Source organism: Molothrus aeneus, chromosome 13 (assembly GCF_037042795.1).
Source record: "Molothrus aeneus isolate 106 chromosome 13, BPBGC_Maene_1.0, whole genome shotgun sequence".
Lineage (NCBI taxonomy): Eukaryota > Metazoa > Chordata > Aves > Passeriformes > Icteridae > Molothrus > Molothrus aeneus.
The window spans coordinates 4,452,986-4,475,292 of NC_089658.1; the positions used below are offsets into that span (position 1 = coordinate 4,452,986).

The following is a 22,307-nucleotide window of genomic DNA, read 5'->3' on the forward strand; positions in this document are numbered from 1 at the left end:
TTTTTCTTTTTTTTTTATTAAGTCCAAAATATTTAATCCCACTATTCAACCGCTGACTCTGACAATAAATAACAATAACTTACTTTTGATCGTTAAAGGCGCAAACAATCCGTCCTTCGTCCATTGATAACTTAACATTATTAGTACTGGTTTTCCCGTTAAAAAGTCTCGTTTCCGTGTCCCTTTTTTCCAGCGATCGTGGGGGGTCGGGCAGCGTGGCCCGAGTGAGGCATCGGTGTGAGATGAGGCTGGATGGCGCGGCTCCGCGGAGGAAGGTCCAGGCCAGCTCCGCGGCCGCACGCCGGAGGAGTCTCTCCCCATTTTGTAGATTTTGGTTTTACTATTTATTTTTCCCTTTCAAAAAGGAAAGAAAAACCGTCCCCAGCTCAAACAGCGGGCGAGGAAGCCTGTCACTGTGCCGGGCTTCGGCGGGGAAATCCGAGTTTCTTTGGGGAAAAGAAACACCGAAATCCGCAGGGCAGGAAAAAACCAAACCAAAACCACGAAAAAACCAGGGCGAGGGCTCTCTCTCCGGTCTGGTGAAGGCAGCGAGGATCCCGGTGCTTTTTTGGCCGACAGTAACATATTTTTTGTTTGTTTTTAAATAAGAATAATTAAAAAACAAAGGCGTTTGTCCGGCGCTCTGGGAGCGGCCCGGGGCCGGGTGTCTCATGCAGGGAGCGCAGGCATGCGGAGGTCCCGCGGCGGGGCGGACCGGCCGCTTCACGTCTCGGCCGGGCTGGGTACCATGCTGTTGGGGGTGTCGGGGAGCTGGGAGGACAGCGAGGTCACGTCGCTGCCGGAGGAGGTGCCCAAGGAGCCGGACTCGGAGAAGGAGACCTGGGGGAGCAGCGGCGGTGAGGGCCTCGCGCGGTCGCCCCCTGCCCCGTCCCCCTCCCTCAGCACCCGGGCCCGGCGGGCCGGCATCTGCCCGTCCCTTGCGGCCCGACGGACGGCCCGGCGCGGCTCACCAGCTGCTGGAAGGCGGCGGGCTGCTCCAGGTCGCTCTGCAGGGCGAACTCGCTGAGCGCCTTCCAGGGCGGCTGGTAGGTCTGGACCTCCACGGCGGTGCCCTGCACGGCGCTCTCGTGGCGGATGGGGCTGCCGGCCACGAGCGGAGTCCCGGTGAGGCCCTGCAGGCTCTGCGGGCACACGGGGATTCAGCGCGACTGCCGCCCGAGCCCCCCACCCACATCTCCCTCCCCGCCGGGGAGGGCGGGCGCTCACCGTCTTGTCGCTGTGCTGCTGCTGCTGGAGCTGCTTCATGAGAATGGACTTTTTCTTGTCCTTGCAGCGCTTGTTCTGGAACCAGACGCGGATGACGCGGGGACTGAGCCCCGTCATTTCCACGAGCTGCTCCTTCATCAGGGCGTCGGGGCGCGGGTTGGCGGCGTAGCAGGTCCGCAGCGTGTGCAGCTGCTTCTCGTTCAGCACCGTCCGCACGCGGGTGGTCTTCTCCGCCGCCTTGTGCGCCGGCGGCCGCGGGGCGGGCGGCCGCCCGGGCACCGGCTCTGCGACGGGCGGGGAGGGCGCGCACCGTCAGCGCCGCCGCCCGCTCGCCCGCCGCAGCCCTCCCGACACCCTCCCCGCCCCGCCGCCCGCCCCGCCGGGGAGCCGGTACCTGCGAGGTGCGCGGCGGCGGCCGGCGGCAGCGCGGGGCTGCGCGGTCCGCGGGCGGCGGCGCCGTCGGGGGGCGGCCCGTGGTCGGCGCGGCAGAGCAGGTCGCGCTCCCGCAGGCAGAACTGGTCGCCGGGCAGGAGCTGGCGGCCGCAGGCGGCGCAGCGGAAGCACTCCAGGTGGTAGACGTGGTCGCGGGCGCGCATCACCAGGTCGCTGCTGCTGAACGCCGCCCGGCACTGGGCGCACTTGATGCCGAAGAGCCTGCGGGGACGCGACGCGCCGTCAGGGCCCGCGGCCGCACCGTCGGGACGGCTCCAGGCGGTGCCGCGGGGGCGGGCAGCGGCCCAGAGTCGGGCTTTCGTTGGGGGAAATTCGGGGAGTTTAAGGGGCTTTTGTGCTTTTCCGGGTCTAGGTTATTTTTTTGTCTAACGAGCGCCGGCGCATTCGGGGTCACCTGCTGTAATCCCGTTTGCAGTAGGCCTTGCCGTCGCGCAGGAAGCATGTGCAGGTCTCATCGAGGGGCTGCCCGCACTCGGCGCACTTGAGGCAGGCGACGTGCCACTCCAGGTCCGGCGACACCCGCAGCAGGAAGGGGTCCTGGATGCGGCCCCCGCAGCCCGCGCACAGGGCCAGCCCCGGCCGCCCTGCCGGGAGCGAGCGGGGTACGGTCAGAGCCAGCAGTGCCAGAGCAGAGGTCAGCAATTAGGGAAAAGCACTTTTTCTTTTTTACACTTCATCCTTTTTTCTTATTCTGATTTGTTTTGGTTTTATTCCAAAATAGAAAGAAAGAGAAATAAAGACAGACACACGGACAGAAAGGATGGAAACATGAAAGGAGACAAATTAATACGGTCAGGAAAAAGGAAAAAAAAAGAAAGAAAGAAAGAAAAAAAAAGACAGAAGCTTGAGCAAGGCAAATAAATGCAGAAAGACAGAGACGTAAAAGTAGAATTTTGGAAAAGGAAAATAAAAGCAGAGATACAAAAACAATAAAACAACGGCTGAGGAAAACTTGAAAGAAATAAGGAAAGAAACAAATAAAGAAGAAAGGAAAGAAAGAAGGAAAAAGAAATTAAAACAGAATGACGGAAGGAGATACAAAAGCATCGAAAACCCAGAGACGGTTAAAATGGGAATATGGACAAATTGTAACCGTAAGAGACATGGAATCAAAGAGACAGAAAGAGAAATAAAACTAAACAAGAACAGAAAGAAAATAATTGTTTTTAAAAACGAAAAGAGAAATTTAAAAAAAGACAAACAAACACGAAAAAAATAAAGAAAGAAAAACGGTAACACGACCAAAGAAAGAAAGAAATAAAGGAAGAGCAGAGGGCAGCAGAGAAAGAAATGGAAACAGTCGAAAGAAATGAGCTCAGCGGCGCGGACAGCAGAAAGGACAGAGGGGCCGGGAAGCGCTGGGCACGAACGGGAATAGCGGCACCGGAGTTGACGCGGGCCGAGCCCGCAGCCGCCCGCGCCCGCCGTGGGGCCGCGGCCCTTCCCGGCGCTGTCAGCGCGCCCGCGGGCCGCCAGTCCCCCCGACGGCAACGGCGGCGCGGAGCTCGACCCGCAGGGTCCCGCGCCCGCCCGCCCGCCCTGGCCCCGCGTTTCGCTGAGCTGCGCGCACTTACTCTTGGAGGGCTCCCCCATGGCGCCCGGGAGCGGCCGCGGGAGGAGGATGTCCACCATGCGGGCGGCCCCCTGCGCACCGGCAGCGATGCGGGATGCGGAGCCGCCGCTCCACCACTACCCGCGCGGCGCGGGGCGGGGGCCGCGCCCGCCCCCCCGGGCCCGCCCCGCCGGGCCGCGCCGTGATGTCAGCGCGCAGAGGCGCTGACCTCACCGCGCGGCCCCCGGAGGCGATTGGCGGCCGCGGGGAGAGCCCGCGGATTGGCGGTGCCGAACAATGGGCGCGCGGCGGGCGCGGAGCGGGGCGCACGCCCCGCGGGACCCGGCCCGGAGCCGCACGACGCCGGCACTGACGGGACGCGCGGCCCCGCGCCCCGCGGGAGAAGCTCCCCCGCGCCCCGCGCCCCGGGCCGCCGCGGGACCCTCTCTGCCCCGCCCGCCGTGCTGTGCCTCGGCCCTGCGCGCACGGGGAACGGCGGCATCGGCAGCCCGAGGAGAAGGAGATGCATTGTAGCTTTTTTCCCTCCTCTGTTTTCCCTGTTATTCTTCTTGACTTTTAGTTCGCCTATTTTTTTTCTCCTTTAATTTCCCTCTTCCTTCTCTTTCTCGTCTCTTTTGCATTTTATTTCGTTGTTCTTTCCCCCGCGTTTCGGCGTGCCGCTGGCAGGTGCCCGCAGGCGGGCTCGGCGGGACAGTTCCGGCGCTGCGCAGAGGAGCATCTCCGCGGCAGACGGGAAGGGGCTGCGCGCTGGCCGCCGGCTCAACGCTGCGCACCCGCGGAGCAGTTCCCTGCTGAGACCCGCGTGCGGGAGAGCCGCCCCAACGGACCCGAACAGAACCGACCGCATCGTCGGGCGGCCGTCCCGGGCAGCAGCCCCGTGACGAGTTGAAATTAGAGGAGAAAAATAGTATTTTACCGCATTTTCATGCACCTGGTTCCATGCTGTTCCGGCAGCCGAACCTCTCCTGTTGCTTTTTTCTTCCTTCTGTTCTTTTTTCTTCCTTCTTTCCCCCCAGTCACCATGGGCTTCCCGTGCGTTAGCAGAAAAATAGGGAGAGCACGTCCGTGGCCTTTGACTCAGTGTTAAATTCCCAAAGACTTTGCAACACAGCAACACGAGTGCCTCTTAAGGTCCAGGAAAGCTTAAATATGCTGGAATTGGGATTGCTGCTGTCTTGGGGCTTTGGTCCTTTCCTTCACCCCCATGCAATCACCTTTTGAATTTTATACGTGGAATTTGACAGACATTTGCCAACCTGTATGGCTTGGGGAGGACCTGGTGACTTTGGATGTTGGCTCAGGAAGGGCAGGCTGCGCTCATTTTCCTCAGAGGAGGGAGGCGGGATGGGTTTCCAGCTGAAGCACTTGTCTCTTGTGCGAGACAGGCACCCTGCAGGTATGAAGCCCCAGAAGCTGGGGAGGGGGAGAGGACTCTGGCTAAAGTGCTTCACTATTTGACCCGCTCTCCCAGCCTGGTCACAGCCCCTGCTTACCCCTTTGAGGGCCCCAAATGCTGAAAGCAAGCTCTTAAATTTGTATGATAGCTGCGGGGGAAAGGAGGGTGGATGGCATTTGAAGCACCCGCTTCAGCTGGCACGCATGTCTCCAAGGGATTTTGGTATCCCTGCCTGCTCCTGCGTGTGCGAAGGTGCAGAGGAGCGGTGCAGCAGTGACATCCTCAGGGCAGGGTGAGCCCATGTGTTCCCTGCCTGTGTACCCTGCTGGGGGTTGTGGTCTGACTGCTGCCTGCCGCTAGCGTGGCTCGCTGGCCAGTGGCAGAGCTGGGTGCAGGGTGAGAGTTACGAAGGCAATTGGAAAAGTGTGGTCAGTTCTTCAAACTGGGGTCACCCTGAGGGATAGGGGATGGGAACCTCTGCAGCACTGTGGGGCACCACAGGTCCATGCCTGGACACCTGCAGAAAAGAAGGTACAGGAAGGTGACTTCAGCCTGAGCCAGAATTCAGATTCCTGGGTGAGTCAGTATCTGCATGTGTTAACAATAAAATGCAAAAATGTCAGAGTGATAGGAGAATGAGACATGTCTGAGAATACAGCAGCTTGGCAGGGATGGTCTGTGTTGCATCACCCTTTTCCCACTCGAGGGCAGGATCCTGTCTTCTCTCCCAAACCTCCCACCAGTTTAGGAATTTGTAAAGTTACAGCTGAGCCAACCAAACTTTTCCAAACCTATGCAAAGCTGTGCTGCAGTCACACCTGTATCTGAACAGAGCAATGTGCTCACACCAGGCAGGTGTGATTGGACTGGACTCACTTCACAACAAGGCAGGTAGGAACAGGGTAGCAGTGCTGCACAGGCAGTTTAGTAGAAAAGCCAAAAAAAGTACTTGCTAGAAAAGTGTTGAAAGCCCTGCATCTCCTCTATGAAATACAAAAAGCTTTAAAATGACTACAGGTAATGCCATGAGGCATTGAACCAGCTTGATACCGCATGTTTTACAAACAGGTTAATTGTACAATAATTGGTGAGGGAGGGTAAGGGAAAGCACATCATGAAATCATGGAATAATTCAGTCCAGGAGGCACCTCTAGACCCCTGCATTCAGGTGACTTGGAAGTGCTGGAAGCATTTTCTGGTCAAAGCCAAGAGCAATCTCTCCTGCCACACTGATTCCTCCTCGCTCTCCTCCACCCAGTGCCCAGAGATTCCAGCCTCTTTTGCAGCAGCTCCAGTCGGGTTTGGTGTGAGAGCTGGCAGGGGCTGCTGGCCACGGGCTGAGGCTGCCTAAGGGTGCTCCCTGCTCTCTACAGAGCAGCTCTGGGGTTTGCTCCCAAATAGATGTACAAGTTCCCTCTAGAAGGGGGAAACGGTAACAATTTTTTTTTTTTGTTTGCAGCAGATTGCAAAGGCAGTAAATGCTGATTCTTTCAGAGCCAACCGTGGATTAAGTCCATTATAAAATTAAAACAGATGGAACGCAATTTCACTTACATTACAAAAAAGGACAGGAACCATCTGCAATAAGATTTAGCATTGCAAAGCTATTGTTATCATGTTACCATTAAAACCTTTGATGAAGAGTTTTCTTTCTTTCACAAACTTCTTCACATGAAACAAATGTTTCATTTATCCATCTTCCTAAGATAGTCATATTTTATTAAAAAGACGATGTCTCTCAAAAAACCTCCCTTGGTCCTAGCAGAATACGGCAAAACAAAGAAATGTTGTAAAACTCCAAGACTGAGACACTGGGAGCTTCAATGGGGAAGATGTAGCAAAATGAGAATTCCCTATCCATTTTCCTTTAAAAACATTTCCTTGTGTTTAGGCACAATGTCTGATACTGAAAATAGATAATTAATGAGATAATGGGATACTGCATGTCACCTCCTGTCCAATGGGATTATCTGATGGCTAATTATGGACAGATTGTGATTAATGTGATTATGGATTGGATATTAATCTGATTCTGGATTGATCTAGTTATGTTTTAGTCTGCTCCAAATGGTTAATTGGATCTGAGATAATAGAAATGCAGCTTGCACCAGATTTTGCCACATCAGTTGATGAAGTATCTTTTGATCTGGGTGGGTTGCGAACAATAAATTATTTACAGCTGTTGAGAAAATGACTCTTCCTTAGAATGTAGTCATTCATTTTATTTTCGAGAGCCTTTGAAAACAAAATCAATATCCTTTCTAAAAGGAGATGTTGACAAAAGAAAGGCACGTACATAACTCACAAACAAATGTGACGAAATTAAACAGTGGTTAACCCGGTGGCCTAATGTCTGGTGATGCATTTGAATTGCTATGTGGAGCTTTGGGCTCAATTCTTCTGAGACCAGCAGGGGTTGGGAGCATTGCAGGGGAACAGGGCCCAGTGCTGGGGAAAGTGGTGTTGCACAACAGCTACTGCCAGCCCTGCTAGTGATTAAGAGTCAGCCATGGTAACATGGCAAAGGGAGCCCTTGCCATTTTTCCCCTCCGGATAAGAAAGATTCAGAAAGTTCATGAGTGCAGAAAAGACTTATTGGCCCATCTCCTCTGGTCTCCTTCATATCAGACCATGCAATTGGACACAGAATTATTCTTTCCTCCCTCAAAATGAGCCTGTTAATTTATGGTTGACCTCAGTCATCTGTTCCAGAGATGCATCTGGTCTTGGTGTCACCTGCCAGTGCAGGAGAGGCTGCCTTGCTCTCACATCCATCCATCCTACTTTCACTGGAATGGACACCTAAGTGTATAGTTTAGGTTCAGCCCCCAGACAGTGGATCTCGTTATGCTGTTATCTGCAGGATTAAAGGCAATGGGTAAATTGCAGACTTTGTAGACTTCATCTTAGACTTTGTGACAGGGCAAGCAGGAGGTACATTAGCCCTTGTCACCAGGTGCTATAAGTGGCAGGTAACTCACCAGAAGGTTCTCCTCCCTAATGGGCTCTGCAATAAAACATCAATAAAAATAGCAAAAATCAAGCAGGTTCCAAAACACTGAAAACAAGGCCTGCTGCAGCTCTGTGCTTACACAAAAGTGCTATTGACTGAGCTGAAACAGAAAGAAAAAAGGAAAAAGCAACTTTCCTTGAAAAGTCCTTAGAGACGGGGAAAGAGTTTTTCCCCTGGAGTGACTGTTCCTGCTGCTGCAGGAACGGCTTGGGCTGGTGTGAGTGGGAATGCAGTGGCATCTGGATTCCTTACCAGCAGTGTAATGGCAAAAAACCACAGCTACCCCTTTAAAAATATTGCTGGTACAACCTGTCAGAGAATTTTACACATATCTATCATTAACAACAAGGTGAGCTGCATGGCAGAAGGAGGTTGGCAGGTCTTAAAACCCCATCCAGCTGTCTGCACTGGGAGGGCAGCAGAGCTCTTCTCACCAGCATTGTTTCTCTTGTCCTCCACAAACCAGCATCACTCCTGGGCAGGACAAGTTGCCTTCCAAGGTAACCTGAGCCTTTGCTTTCAGAAGGTTATGAGGGTCCCATCTTGCCTGTGAGCTTGGTAGAAAGGGTTTCTTGAACTTCTTGGGTGATCTTGTTCTTTAGGAATATGCAAACTGATGTTACTCCCAGGCTTCCTGCTTACTTGACTGGCACATGGAGATTATTAGCGAGGGAGAGTAGTTCATAAAAAAGAGAAAATACCTGTCTGTGGCTTTGTAGGCTCAGTATTAGAAGATGTCCCTGCTATGGGGTAGCTTTGGGGGAGCTCTTTCCTCTGTCCTGCACTTTGTAAACAGGGCTTGTGGCATTGCCCCCTTCCCAGGCTTCCATAAGGCCTCATGAAAGAGCAGCTGCTGCTCTGAGCCATGCAGGTGAGTGGCTGGAAGGTGATCTGAGCAGAGCACTAAGCACACCTGTGGTGGGCTCTTAGCAAGGACCTTCAATGTCAGACATGTGGAGAGGAGCCTTTGTGCCAGTGCTGATGAGGGGCAGAGGACAGGGCTCTGGGGACACACGTCCCTCCTTGTGTGCAGCCTCTGAGGAGGTGAGGGGTCACTGGCAACATCCTGGGGTGGCTGAACCACTCGGACCCTGTGAGCTCACAGCACTTGGGCACAAAATATTTCAGCAGCAGAAACCTCTGCTGCTGCTGCTTCCCAGGTGGGTGTTAGTCCTGTCCGGGGCTGGGCTGTGGGTCCTGCCCATTGGTTTGGGGCCCTGCTGAGCTGTCAGCAGGTTGCAGTTGCTTTAACGTTATTGGATTTTGACAGATTAGGAGGCGAATCCTTTCGTGTGCTGGGGAAGCTTCCCAAATGAAGCTCTTTTAATTTATCTGAGTCAGCTATCCCCAGGGTGATTGCAGGAGCAGTAAGCTAAGGATGACCTGTGACAGAGGGACCATTGTAGCAGTAATAAAAAAAAATTCCTGCTCTTCACTAAATCCCTTAGTCATGAGGCTGTATTAGCTGGATTCCATATGTTTTAATTAGGAATTATGTATTTTAAGAAAACCAAAATCCGATTCCAGGGAAGACATCATTACATATTTGTAATGGTCCTTGTTTCATTTGGCTTCTGTAGACGTATCAATACAGGTACCTCTCCTTGTTTGCAACCATATTTTTAAAAGTTTGAATAATCTATGTTATTATTTTTTGTTTTCCCCAATCCCAATAGTGTGAAAAAATGTAATTCTCTTTCCAATGCAGAAATTAGGTCAGCAGATCCTAATGAAATAATCCTGGATAACAATGCACCATACAAGGATCTGCTTCCACTAATTAATGACTAATTTTTCTTTCAAAATACAAAGTAGTAATTTCTGCCTGCAGTGGACAGTGATTCTACTTCAGCGGCATCTGTTTGTTGCATGTTTTCCATTTCTGTTATTGTCATGGGAAGGTCAAATAGAAAAAAGCTTTTTGCCATCGTTCAGCTTGTATGGATCATGCTGATATAATCCCTACCTGATTACAGTTATAAGCTCCTAAAACACTGGCCATAAGTGATAAAGACTTCCTTTGTGCTTCAGGCTATAATCCGCATCAAGCCAGTTTCAATAAGGATTTGTGCATCTGAAGTGTTGCTGAGGATTTGAATCAAAATTATAAACAGAAAATATAATAAAAAGTCTGTCATGTCTCTGAATTGGTGATGCTACCCCTTAAAATCTGACCTGAAGAGCAGCAATATCACCCTGCTCATGAAAATATGATGTGTGTGCTATGAAGCCAGACACACAGCAAATGGATCAATTTATTATTGGCTATGATGCATTTTGTTCATTTTGATAGCAGCTCACTTTTGTTTTAGTGTGAGGCAGTAAAGCCCCAACTTGAACGAGATAATTTTGTTTATTCTTGTGGTCTGGGGTTTTTAGGTGTATGTTTGTTGTAAAGATTTCATCTGCATGAGATGTGCAGGTTGGAAGCTTAGTTTTGGAGCCTAAAATAGGATTATGAAATTACATGCCATGCTTTTAATGAGTAAAACACCCCAATTAAAAAGACATAATGGGCAAATTAAGGATGCCTAGGATGTTCTTATTTTGCCTTTGCTGTTGATTTGTTGGATTACCTAGGGTGCAGGTAGGGATTTCTACGCTGTATAAAACTCCGCATCTCTGAAGAGTTACACTGCACCTTAACCATCATTCAAACTGGTGATAAAGAGCCACAGCAAATATTAATCCTCTTTTTAAACCCCTCCCAGGGTACTGTGGTTTCTGCAAAACCATTTCCCCCCTCATCCTCATTTAAACAATTTAGTTTTATCACTTGGTCATTTGCACAGACCAGACGATGCACAGGCAGCTCCAAATACTCATTTTGTTTTCTTCCTTTTTTTTGGGACTGAAGGGTGGAGCCAGACCAGGCAGAAGTCAGAGCAGCCCTGGAGCTACTTTAATCCTTATAATCAGGCACAGGCCCCGAAGGAGGTTTGCCACCTCCTTTAGCTCTTCCCTTCACAGCCCTCCTTTGGGGCTTGAGGAGTTAAGGTTCTGCTCTGGGGCCAGGGAGCTGTAATATGCAGGACAGCTGCTTTTCCTCTATTCTAGAGACATTTGAGACGAAGTAAATTGTCCATTTAGATGCTTGAGTTGCTGGACCTGGTTACCATTTGCTGTAAAGCAGCACTTTTTGGCATCTGATGTGAAAATCACATGGCAGAATAAATTTAAAAGGTGATTCAGTGCCAAGACTGTGGCAAAGTCGAAGAGCATTTTTGATCAGTCTGCCTTTTGCCTTCTTATGCAGCGACCCAGCAATGCAGAACAAATCACTGATGTGCTGAAGATCACCGCTGATTCTTGGAGGAACAATCCAATGGCCATAATTGCTGGGGGTGAGGGGGGATGTTTGGGGTTCTTTTACACTTCAGGATGGGAAGGAAGAAACTGCATTAGTGGCTCACTATCCTGTGATTTCTGTGATGGGCATTCCATCCTGGAGCATCCCAAATCCATGTGTGCTTGGGGCTCCTGGGCTGGCAGGACCAGTTGCTCCATTGTGGCAGCTCCTGCCAGCTTCTCCAGGACATCAGGTTTTCAGAGAGCCATAGCACACAGCTATGAATTTGTGAATTCATAGTGAATTTGGCCTGAAACATTTTGCTTCATTGATTTTTAAATCCCTATCCTTACCACCCAGAAAAAAGTACAGACGTATGGAAAACCAGCAAGTCTCAGTCTGGTCCCTGGAGCACCCTGCTGCCATGTAAGGGGCAGGCACAAGATGTCTTGCCTTGGTTCTGGGAAATCAGAATAATAATAAAATAGATCTATAAATTATTCAGAGCTCATGAGCTATTGCCTAATGTTGCTTGGGGCCAAGCACAGGGGTGTGGGTGAGGCAGCCAGAAATCTGTCGTGGTCAGAGGATGCCATCCAGGGCTCGTGGTACCTGACTGAAGTTTAGGTGTGGTTTGGACAGGTGGTGGGGCGCGACATTTGGGAAGCACGGTGACATCTGGCCTTTCGAGCGTGCCACGCACTCCGTCCCTACATTATCCCTCCTGCCTTTGCTGCGCCCGCGGTGCGGGGAGCGCGGCCGGGGGGATCTGGCAGCGCACGGGCAGCCACCGGCGGGGGCTGGAGTCTCCCCGGCTGCTGTTGCCTCCACAGCCGTAAATTAAATAAGGCTTCTCCTTTCTCTTCGCAAGGCACATTTCATTGGCTTAGGATAGGATCTGGCAAGGAGCACCGGCATTTGAAGGCATAACTCTGCTCTCTGATGTTTTCTTCTCTTTCAAGGCTGTAACCCTTTGCGGAAGCAGTGCAGTGGAACCGCGCAAAGGCGGCCGGAGGAGGCCGGCGCTGGTACCAGGTCAGTTTGGGCTGGAAGGGGTCCGCTCCCCTCGAGGCGCTCCGCGGGAGCGGGACGGGCCCCCTACGGCAGCGGCAACTTCGCTCTTGCCCTCCGGCAGGGCCCGGACCTGTGCGGAGCGGGCGGATACAGCCAGCCGGGCCGCGGGACAGGGCCGGCTGTACCGGGGAGCGGTGCAGGGGCCAGCCAGCTGTGCGGGGGGACAGCGGGCGGTGCTGGGGGACACAGCCATTAGTGCGAGGGAACGCAGTCGGCAGTGCGAGTGTCAGCGGGCGGCTCGGAGAGACAGCCGGACGGTGCCGACCGTGCGGGGCTCAGCGCGCTGCGCTCCGCGCTCTCCGCTCCGTTCCGGCCGCGCCGCCGCTGCCGCGCATTGGCCCGGCGCTCGGTCCAATGGGGCGGCGGGGCGGGGCCGGCCTGGCTCTCGCGAGAGCGGCGCGGTGCGGGCTGGCGGAACCATGTTGCGGGCGGTGGCGGCGCAGCGGCTGCGGCGGGCGGTGAGTGCGGGGCGAGCCCCGGGCCGCGCACCGAGCGGGGTCTTCCCGCCGCCCCGGCCGGGCGGGCCCTGCCCTGTGGGGCGAAGGGGGCGCGGGGCGGGGCGCGGGCCGAGCTCCTCCCGCCCGGCAGCGGTGGTCGAGGGGGTCTCTGAGAGGCGAGCGCCCCGCGCCGCCGGGCTCGGACTTCTCGGCTGGACTCCCCTCCCACTCCGTCTGTTAAAAATAAAGTTTCCGAGTGGATAAAGGGTGTTCCACGAGGCCTTCCAGCGGTCCCGGCAGGCAGGAGTTGCGGACTGCTGTCCCGTGTGGAAAGCTAACGTAGGTGTCAGGGAAAACCTGAACTTCTGGCAGTGTTCGCTCGTATCCACCCTTGAGCAGGACAAGCTGAGCAACAGGTGGAGAAGACTTCTAAAGTTTGTTACTGTAAACTCTTAAGAGTACTAGAAGAATATTAGTGGCTCAATGAGAGGCTTTCTGCAGTATTGTAGTTAATCCACCGTTTTTCAGTCACACCTGTGCAGAAATGTGATTGCCTTAATTGTCACAACCTGTGCATGAAGCTAATGCAAAGCACCTGTTGCTTCTCCGGTTTGACCTTCATATTGCTCAGCTGGGAGGAGTACTGGGCTGTTGAAGGCCATTTGCTGCTTGGTGTGTCAGCGTGGCTGTGTTACCAAGGTCTAGGTGAACTCAAGGTTAATTGGGGTAGATGATTGATGAGATGTCCCCGAATATCTGTTCAATCTCTTACTGTGCACTAGGAGATGCCCCCTCCACTAGAACTGTGTATAAATAGCCCTTGTAAACAACTTTAAGTCTTGCAAGTCTCTTTTTGAGCTCTTCAAGGCTTTTACACGTACTGCAGTTCAGTACAGCTCTAAAATAGTAGTTATGCATATATTAAATGGCTTCAGGTGATAAAAATCTCTTAAAAGATGAGCAAAGGTGGAGAGGTCAGACATGATTGAATTAGCAGAAAATTCTTACTGTTGTAATCATGGGCATGTTTCAGTTGTTGTTACGCTGCAGGCTTTGTAGAGCAAAGGTCTCAATGATCTCTGAATCATGGTACTGCTGTGTAAATAGTACTCACATGCTCACTGCACAGTTCAGTTCCATAGCCTGGATGTGTGAGTTCAGCTGCTTGGTTTTCAGCCATACACATCTAAACTAGTAACTTTATAAAATAAAGCCAGTAAAACATCCTGTGCATCTTCAGTGTATGTGTAACAATGTAGTCTGTGACAGAAGTGAAACAAACTCACAGTTTGTTTTTGTTTACTATTCTAAAGTGAAAAGTTTAGCCCTGCTGACATAGCTCAAGAGTGAGTGGAGTTTAGAGAAAAAGATGAGAGAAACCTGTGAAGTACGAGCAGGAAGGAAAATTGAATTTTTGTGCAACTTAAAGATGGGAGTACTAAGGAGGAATGAGACTGCAAGTGCACAAAAACTTGGTGCAGAGGTGGGAATAAGCGATTTAGGGACTTCCCTGTGTTGAAATACAGTGTTGTATTTCAAAATAGCTTTGTTGATTTTGAGTATTGGTTTGCAAGGGGTGTATTTGGAAAAGTTTACTGTGTTTCATCTTTCTCTTGCTGCTTCAATCCCTTTGTAATATTAAATCTTTATTATGATTGTCAAATCGTTTTTGCAAAGTGGTTTTATTTTTTTATCACTGTTCTTTGCTGCAGTTATAGGTCCTTTTGAATTCAGATGCCTTTAGTGTTTCCTGGAGTTATAGAGCTGTCTTTTAGACCTCTTTTGTAGCCAGGTCTTTAGAGAGGTTCTAGAAGTATATGCTTGAGTTTCCTTCTCTCTCTGAGTTTACCAGATTTATTTAGTTAAAGTTTTACAGCTACAAGATTGTGTCTTAATAGAATTAGGCATTGCTTTGTGTTTTAGGAATGTAGCCTTTATCTTTAGTAATACCCCAGTTCCTAGTTTCTGGAGTTCTTTCTTGGGAAGTTTGCTCTGTGTTAATGGCTCTCCATGAGATCCACAATTCCTAATAAGCAGTTTTAAAATTTTATGTTCTGGCCAGTTTGCTTTTACAGCTAAGAAAATCAGCTCTAGAGATACCTTTTAGGTCCGGTTGTTTGGTGCTCTGCCTTGTGAATGTCTGTTTTGGTTTTGTTCCTGTAACTTCCAGTGGCTCTTCTAAAGAGAAACAGCCTTCATTTTCCCACGTGAAGTTTCTAGCACCCTGTTTCTTATTGATGCATATTTGGAGCATGGGGCCATGTAGAATTCACCTGCTGCATCTCTGGCATTTCTTGGAACAACTTTTTGGCTGACTCATCTTGTGTTGCTGTGCCTGCCACATGTTTTGGTTGGAGCTGCTTTCCCAGTCCCGGTGTCAATGAGTGTCCTTGGAGCAGGCTGCCAGCAGAGGCCACGGCTGCTGCACACCCATCTCCCCAGGCAGCCAGCACGGGTTTACCACACTTCTCTCTGGGTTTTCAAGCTCTTGGTGCAGCTGGTTTTTAGCATACAAGCAGAAAATCTGTATGTAAGAGGTGCTGGGCACGTGTGCTGTTCAGGAAGCCTGTCTGTGTGCTGGCAGAGATGCTCAGTTTGCAGTGGCTTTGTGTGGACAGCAGATCACCTGTGCCCATTCAGTGGGTGCCTGGCTGTGTGTGCTGTTGGCTTCACCTTTGCACATGTACTGGATGTGCCCACATTGCTGATGTTACACTGGGACAGTAGCAGGGACCAATATCTGGTATTTTGTCTGCAGTCTAGAAATCCAGATATTGTACTTGGAGTTTTTTGTGCTCTGGTTGGGAGATGTTAATGGGTTCCTCAGTGGGTAGCAGCACGGTGCTTTGGGGAAACTTGAGACAATCAGTACAGTGAACCTGTGGCTATTTTGCAAGTGGCTTAATTGATCACTACTGCACATCTGAGTTAATCTTAGCAACTTTTAGACATCTGGATGTCAGAGGCCAAGTTTGCTCTACAGTAAATACTGGGGAGGGAAGGGGAAGTTGGAAATTCTGGGTGATTTTCATTCACAAATGTTTTGGTATAAACTGAGTCACTGTCCAGAGTTTCCACCAGAGAGGAGGTGCAGATGTTTCTGCTGTAGAGGAAACATAAGGTGTGTAGCTGTGATTTGTGTGATTTGTACCTAAACTTGAGGAAAAGAAACTTCCCAGTTCTACCTCCCTGTGGCTGGGATGTCATTACCTGCTGTCATGGTGCAGAAGCTACTCAGGTGCCCAAGTTGGTGGGATGTTTATCTGGAGGTGATTTCTGTGGGTAGCCTCATTTTCCAGAGCTTGGTTTTCACCAGGAACCTTCTGTGACACAAGCACTGAGTGCTATTCCTTCTTAAGGCATTATTTTCAACAGCTTGATTGATCTGTGTGTCTTATTTCTTGTGCTTTCTTTCCTTGCTGCCAGCTGGTTAGGTTTATTCTCTACCTTCCTATTTTATTTAGGCATCCTGCCCAAGAGCAGCAGTGATGGCAGTGAAGTGATGGGCTGTTCTCCACACGTGCAGCTGGGCAGTAACTGCATCAAAATAACCACTTGTCCTATCATTGACTCATTGCAGCTTCTTAGTTTTCAGGACCATATGACTGGATGAATTACCCTCTGGTTTTACTGCAGATTCCTTATTATAACAAACAAAAGTCAGTTTGGTTTGGTTTTGTTTATAGAGAAAATTATTTAATATGTCCTAGTATATAAAATTCAGACTCACATAGAAATCTCGTTTGTCATCTAGATTTTTACCCATAATATATAATGTGACTTTAAATTTATTTTGAATCTGGCCTTGTCTTTATGTTCAGAAATGTCATCCATGAAGTAACCTTCTGGTGTGCATATTGTGTATATTCCTACAAATATAAAATGTGGGATTATTGGTTTAGAAATAATACCTGATTAATGCTGTAATAGCCTGCTTAAGCAACTTCTATTGCTCATATTATTTTTGGTTAAAAACCAATTATTTCTCAGTTTATTCTAGAATAGTTTGACAGAATGATTGTGCTATTTAGGGAAAAAATGATAATATAGGCAGAAATAAATGTGTGTTTAAAATGCATGTGTCTCCATTTGGAAATTTGAAAACTTGAGGATTTTCCAGGAGTATGGTCCATTTTACCCCATGACACAACTGTAAATCATTGGAGAGTGGGCTTTTTGCCACAAAGGCATGGATTTATTCTTCAAATGGTGACTAAAATTTCATAACTTTTATTGCAGATGATGTGTGAAACATAATCAAAAATACAGCCTCTGATCTATAGTGGCAGTAAATATTTTGTTACTGGCAATTGGTTTCAAAGGAGCTTAGACTATTTAATGACAGCAAGCATAAGCATTATGCTTAACCTTAAGCATAAGAGATTAAATGCAGAGCACTTCTACAAGAATCCTTATTGTTTTAATCAGAAGGACAAATTATGATCCAGATTCTGCAAAAACTTATCTTTGTATTTTTTTATTTGTGCACTGTGATTAGCTTCAGGGAAGTCCTTGGGATTTGCTTTCTGTGTTTGAAATTCAGTTTGTTGGTAGGCTTTGTGGGGTTGAAGTCCAGATGCAAATTTTAGCCTCTCATATTTTCTGAAGCTTTTTATATTTGAAGTTGTAGGCAAGTGCGTGTTTGGCATGAGGGGAGATGGGGTTTGAATGTAAATTTTAAAAAGTCGTGTTTGGCTGTGCATCTTCAGGGTTGTGTTAGTATTTGTTCCTTGGTTATATTAATGAATTTACTTGGTTTTGCACGTGTTCCTCCATCCTACACTGATCATCGCTCAAGTCTTCAGTGGGGCTTTATGTGGGGTAAACAAACACTTGAGGGACAATTTTCCTGTTCCTATCCAAAATGTTTTCTCTACTCTAGTATTAGTCTTGGAGGAATAAGGCTTTTCACACCTGAATATTAGAGAGAAAGGTCCCAGAATTTAGAATAATTTGCTTTGGTTTTATGACAGTTTTTTGCCTTTTTTTTGTTTCTTTCATTTTTGCTTTAGAAGCTCAAGTTTGTGTATGAATGGTGAATTGGTCAAAGCTGTTATTTAAGGACCATTAAATTGTGGTGGTAGACTAAGTGCTCAAATGTTTTGAAGGAAAAGAGGGAAAAGTGAACCTGATGCCTGTGAAGATTTCTCCTAGTGTGTTTTCAGGCTGTCAGCCGCTCCTGCTTAATTTTCATTCAGCCACTGCATAAAATTTTGCCCCTAAATATAAAAGTGGGTTCTGTAGCTAGATTTTGTTTAAAACTTCTAATAAAACGCTGCCAGAGAACACCCTAGAAAACCAAGTAAACATTTATTTGCAACTGTTTATTTCCTTGTCTAATCCTCAGTCTTTAAGGCACTTGGTTAAGTTGATCAACTGAGCTTGAATGTAATGTGTTAAAATGTTTTTTCTTAGTTTTGTTCAGTATTTTCCTGTGGAGTTTCAGTTTAAGCACAGCATGTTACAGACAAGCTGAAGTCAAGTGGGTTTGTCCTTTCCTTTTTGTATCACCCTATGGATTCTCTTTAATAATAAAAATTATCTAGAATGAGCCTAGCAGTGTTTTACGACTTGTATGAGTGATGAATTTCCCTGAAGCCTTGGATGCCCAGAGGAGCAGGTTTTTATTTCAAAGCCAAGTTTCCCACTGGTTTTTATTTCAATGCAAGTTTCTCCCTTGCTTTGCAGGCGTCGGTGCTGCGGAGGTCGCAGAGCACCTTGGTGGTGGCAGAGCACAACAATGAGTCCCTGTCAGGCATCACCCTCAACACCATCACTGCAGCTAAGGGCTTGGGAGGGGAGGTCTCCTGTCTGGTGGCTGGTACCAGCTGTGACAAGGTAGGAAATGCTATTTTCATACCAATGAAATAAAGATGCAGTGAAACAACACTTGGCAGCGTCTCAAGCAGCCTGAAAAATAATCTGTAGTCAGGAGAAACCGTGCCAGGAGTTGCTAATCTGCCAGAAAAGTCCTGCACTTGGAACTGCTTCTCTTCTAAAGAGAAAATACGGATATAGATTTCATTTCACAGGGGACGGTATCAATAATGGCTGTTACATGCCTGAGCAAGCAAATTTTTATGGGACTAAAGGACAATTCACTTTGAAAACAAGATCTATCTCTGTAAAGTTTAAATGACAAACATTGCAGTGCTAAGAATTTGGAAAGAAGCTTTTGCTTGTTTAAATGGAAACCAGCAGAAGTGAAACAACAGTGATAAATTGGGCTTTTGAGCAAGTTGCTGTTACTAACCAATCTCTAGTTGTGCAGAGAGTGTTTGCAACCTGAAATTCTGAATTTAGTGCTTCTTGACTGCATCACACAGATCACGTATGTAAAAAGTTCCTTGTACATTAGCTGTGCATTTTTAGTGTAATTTTGATGTGCCAATTCTAGAGACAATGTAGTTGGTACATTAGTGGCACTTTTACTCCAACATGACTTTGTGTTGTGTGAGCAGTAGAAGCACAAAAAACTATGCCTAATATTTACATACTGTTTATGCACTGTTATTTTGAAAGCAACATGTAGTAGCTCATGAAGAAGGCATACTTAGAGCAGCTTATTCACAAATAGGTGGAGAAACATCAGTAGCTATTCAGGTGTTTGAGGTGGAGAAGAAGCAAATATTTGTCTAAATCAAGAAAATTAAAAAGAAAAAAAAACATAATTGCCTGACATGTGTGTCTTTAATTTTCCTTATTCTATGTAGGAGAAAAATGATTGTGAATTTTTTGTTTGTTTTTTTTAATGCTAAATATATGGAGTCTGTGTGTTATGGTGGGAAAAATATTTTATAAAAAATGAAGGTTTAGAGATTTTTATTTAAGAGCCAGTGACTCAAACAGATATTCTGCAGCAGCTACTAGGGATTTTTTCTTGATTTCCTTTTGTTAATTTTTGAGGGTAAACTGATACTCATCAAACTCAGTAAAACTACTCTGTTTCTGGACGATGCATGTGGTCTCCAGACCTTGCTGTCAGTCCTCTTCTCTCTGATCTGTAGTAACCCTTTTATCATTTAAACTTCACTTGTGCCAATTCAAATGAAAAAAATGCATAAATATAAATTGAAAATACACATTGCTTCAGTGGGCAAAAAGTCAGATGCAAACAAAGGGTTGCTCCTAGAATTTGGACAAAAATCGTAACAGCATTGTACATTTGTATTTGTTTGTATGGTAGTTACTGACTGAACTTAAAGTAGGGTTTGTTTCTTGGTGATTGTATTGGAATACTGAGCAATAATCCTCCAGTGTGGCTGTTGCTGGCTGCTGTAAGAAGTGCTGGGATTGCTGTGGAGCCCTGCATGCAGGAGGCAAGGTTGAGGCAAGTTTTCCTGAGGCTGATTTGCTCCATAGTTCTCTGATTGACAAATTCATTTTCATGATCCCATAAGGAGCTGTGGTGTGGATCAGAAGACCTGCATTTTATTCTGTTCAGATCTGTTCTGATTTTGAAATTCATGTACTTTTGGTTCTGGTTTTATGAATCTATAGACTGTGAGCAGTGGGGACTCCCTTGTTACATGTTTGTGGTGCCTGTTAAAACACAAACTAATAATAATTTACTTGTAATCACAGGTAGCATCAGAACTCAGCAAAGTGCAGGGTGTTGCAAAAGTTCTCGTGGCTCAGCATGATGTGTACAAGGGATTTCTAGCAGGTGAGAGTTGTTCTTACCTATTCACAAAAGAAATTTATTTATGTATTTGTGTTTGTGACTGGAAATAGGATGGTTGTAAATTCTGAGCAATGTATTTTTATTCTCAGAGGAGCTGACTCCCTTGATTGTGGAAACTCATAAAAAATTCAATTACACCCACATTTGTGCTGGAGCATCTGCCTTTGGGAAGGTGAGTAGATCAAAGAGCATCAAAAAGTTTTTGTAGAGAAAAGAGACAGACACTGTTGTATGTAAGAGTGTGAATCTAAGGCCTGAGAGAGATCAGCCATGCACAGTTCTGCATTTGCAAACTATTTTACAATTGTTTGCTTAAGAAGTCTTAGTTAGATTTCATGATTCATGTTTGAGTTCTTTTATGAGCTGATGTGAAAAAAATAGTGTAGAAGAAATAATCTGTGGTAACCAGCCAATCCTATGGACACAAGGCAAAATGTGCAATAAGGCAAACCAGATTAAGTGATCTGAAAGCATGAAAATTGTAAGGAAAAGCACACCAAATTGGGATGAAAAATCTGTTATTTGCATGTTGAAATGAGAGTGGGCAAACCTATTGGAAGCAAACTTTTTTTTGGAGTGGGATTTGCATCTGTGATATAAGTCACGTGCATTAAAATGTCTGTAAACATATATAAATAATGCAGAGCTAAGTTCCAGCCAGGATGGTTTGTAATGAAAAGACAATTTTTATTTTTCAAAACTTTTTTTTTAATGTGTTTGTAAGTACATGAAGAGCCTCGGTACTAAGAATCTGGGCAGCATTGTGGTGCAGTAAATGAGAGGAAAAGGATCTTGCAGAAATCTTGCCGCTGTAGGACGAGTAGACATCGGCCTTCCATCTGCCTGCTTTCACTTCCAATCAATAGCAATCCATATGCTTGTGTTTTTGCTAGGAGAAATTAAGCCTTAGGTTTTAAATGTTTTTTTTTTAATTTTCTTTTTTTTTTAACTGCAGTGTCATAGGAGTTAATGGCTTTTGCTTACACTGCCATTTTTGAGTGCTTCATGTGAGTGAAGATTTCAGACCTGGGCCTTTTTTTCTTGTACCAGATTAGGAGGCAGACAAAAAGCAAATAATCATCTTATCATTGATTTCTTCATAATTTCTGCTGCTCTTTTTATCCTTTTTCCCACTCCTAAAGGTGCTAAGTAATTTTCTAGAGTAAGTTTTGGAGCAAGAGAATATATACTTTAATATTAAATTTATTTTTTTGTTTTGCTCTGGAGGGAAGAGTGCAGGGTTTTTTTCCTATAATTTCTGGCATCAAACTTCCAAAAGCACCATTTTTTTTCCTTTGAAGTGCCAAGAGCTCAACAATCCATAACTGTCAATTTTCTGAGTAAGTGGCATCTATATTCAGTTTTAGAATATTTGAAGCAAATAAGTCTCCTAAATTAAGATATTGAATTACAGGTTTACTTACAGTAAGTCTCATAAAATGTCTAATGTTATTACAGTAATGGGGTTTTATTTGGCTGCTAAGGCTACATGAGTAGCCCTTCAAAAATCTTAGTTCTATATGTCTCAGAGACAGCATTATACGAAATCAGGTCAGCAGTGTTCTTTTACTGACTGTGGACATTTTAGTTAGCTTACTTTGCTAACTTTTCATCTCTTAATTTCTAGAATCTTATTCCCAGAGTGGCTGGCAAGCTTGATGTTGCCCCTGTTTCTGACATTATTGAAATTAAGTCCCCAGATACTTTTGTGAGAACTATCTATGCAGGTGGGTAGTCACAAAAGCTGTGTGGTATTTGTCCAATGAAGAACCCAGTAGTGCTAATTTTTCTACATGATCCTAATGTTAAAACCTTGGAATATGATAGGAATTTTCCCTTTACAATCTCAATTGCTGTAATTCATAAAAAATGAAGCCTGAGGATGGGCAGGATGCTCCCTGTGTGAGAAAGGAGGTAATTCCAAGGGCTTTGGTGGAAGCATGTCAGACCCATGTCTGTCACCTTAAGGAACAGAATTTGATCCCATCCTTTCCATGTCCTGTGTTTGTTTATGCCCTTCTGATCAGGTTCTGGAAAGCATAAGACATCAGGTTAATTGTCCAGCTTTATTTAATAGGACTAGCATTAGCTCTGATTTAAGATACCACAGGGTTATTTTTTCTAATTACGAAGACATTGAATGAATTATTTCTAATATTTA

The 22,307-nt window shown here is 47.0% G+C and overlaps 2 protein-coding genes across 2 annotated transcripts in view; one reads left to right on the forward strand and one right to left on the reverse strand.

Annotated features, from left to right (window-relative positions):
- ISL2 (ISL LIM homeobox 2) lies at positions 1-3,318 on the reverse strand. Its single transcript, XM_066558972.1, has 6 exons — positions 3,255-3,318; positions 2,075-2,264; positions 1,622-1,881; positions 1,228-1,511; positions 972-1,142; positions 1-840 (listed from the first exon to the last, which is right to left on the reverse strand). The coding sequence occupies exons 1-6, from the start codon at positions 3,310-3,312 to the stop codon at positions 724-726; spliced, it is 1,080 nt and encodes a 359-aa protein (XP_066415069.1). The 5' UTR covers positions 3,313-3,318; the 3' UTR covers positions 1-723.
- A 9,107-nt stretch (positions 3,319-12,425) lies between these two features.
- Positions 12,426-22,307, forward strand: part of ETFA (electron transfer flavoprotein subunit alpha) — a 29,750-nt gene continuing 19,868 nt past the window's right edge. The window contains exons 1-5 of the mRNA XM_066559152.1: positions 12,426-12,483; positions 18,151-18,300; positions 20,047-20,128; positions 20,236-20,318; positions 21,774-21,873. Coding sequence (XP_066415249.1) covers positions 12,445-12,483; positions 18,151-18,300; positions 20,047-20,128; positions 20,236-20,318; positions 21,774-21,873 — 454 coding nt within the window. The 5' untranslated portion in view covers positions 12,426-12,444. The remainder of the gene's footprint in view (positions 12,484-18,150; positions 18,301-20,046; positions 20,129-20,235; positions 20,319-21,773; positions 21,874-22,307) is intronic.

Excerpts from the sequence above, each read along its gene's own strand:
- ISL2 (XM_066558972.1), bottom strand. The coding sequence starts at position 3,312 with ATGGTGGACATCCTCCTCCCGCGGCCGCTCCCGGGCGCCATGGGGGAG. Across the intron at positions 2,265-3,254 it reads CATGGGGGAGCCCTCCAAGA|GGCGGCCGGGGCTGGCCCTG; the intron begins GTAAGTGCGCGC and ends CGCTCCCGGCAG. Across the intron at positions 1,512-1,621 it reads CGCCGCCGCGCACCTCGCAG|AGCCGGTGCCCGGGCGGCCG; the intron begins GTACCGGCTCCC and ends CGCCCGTCGCAG.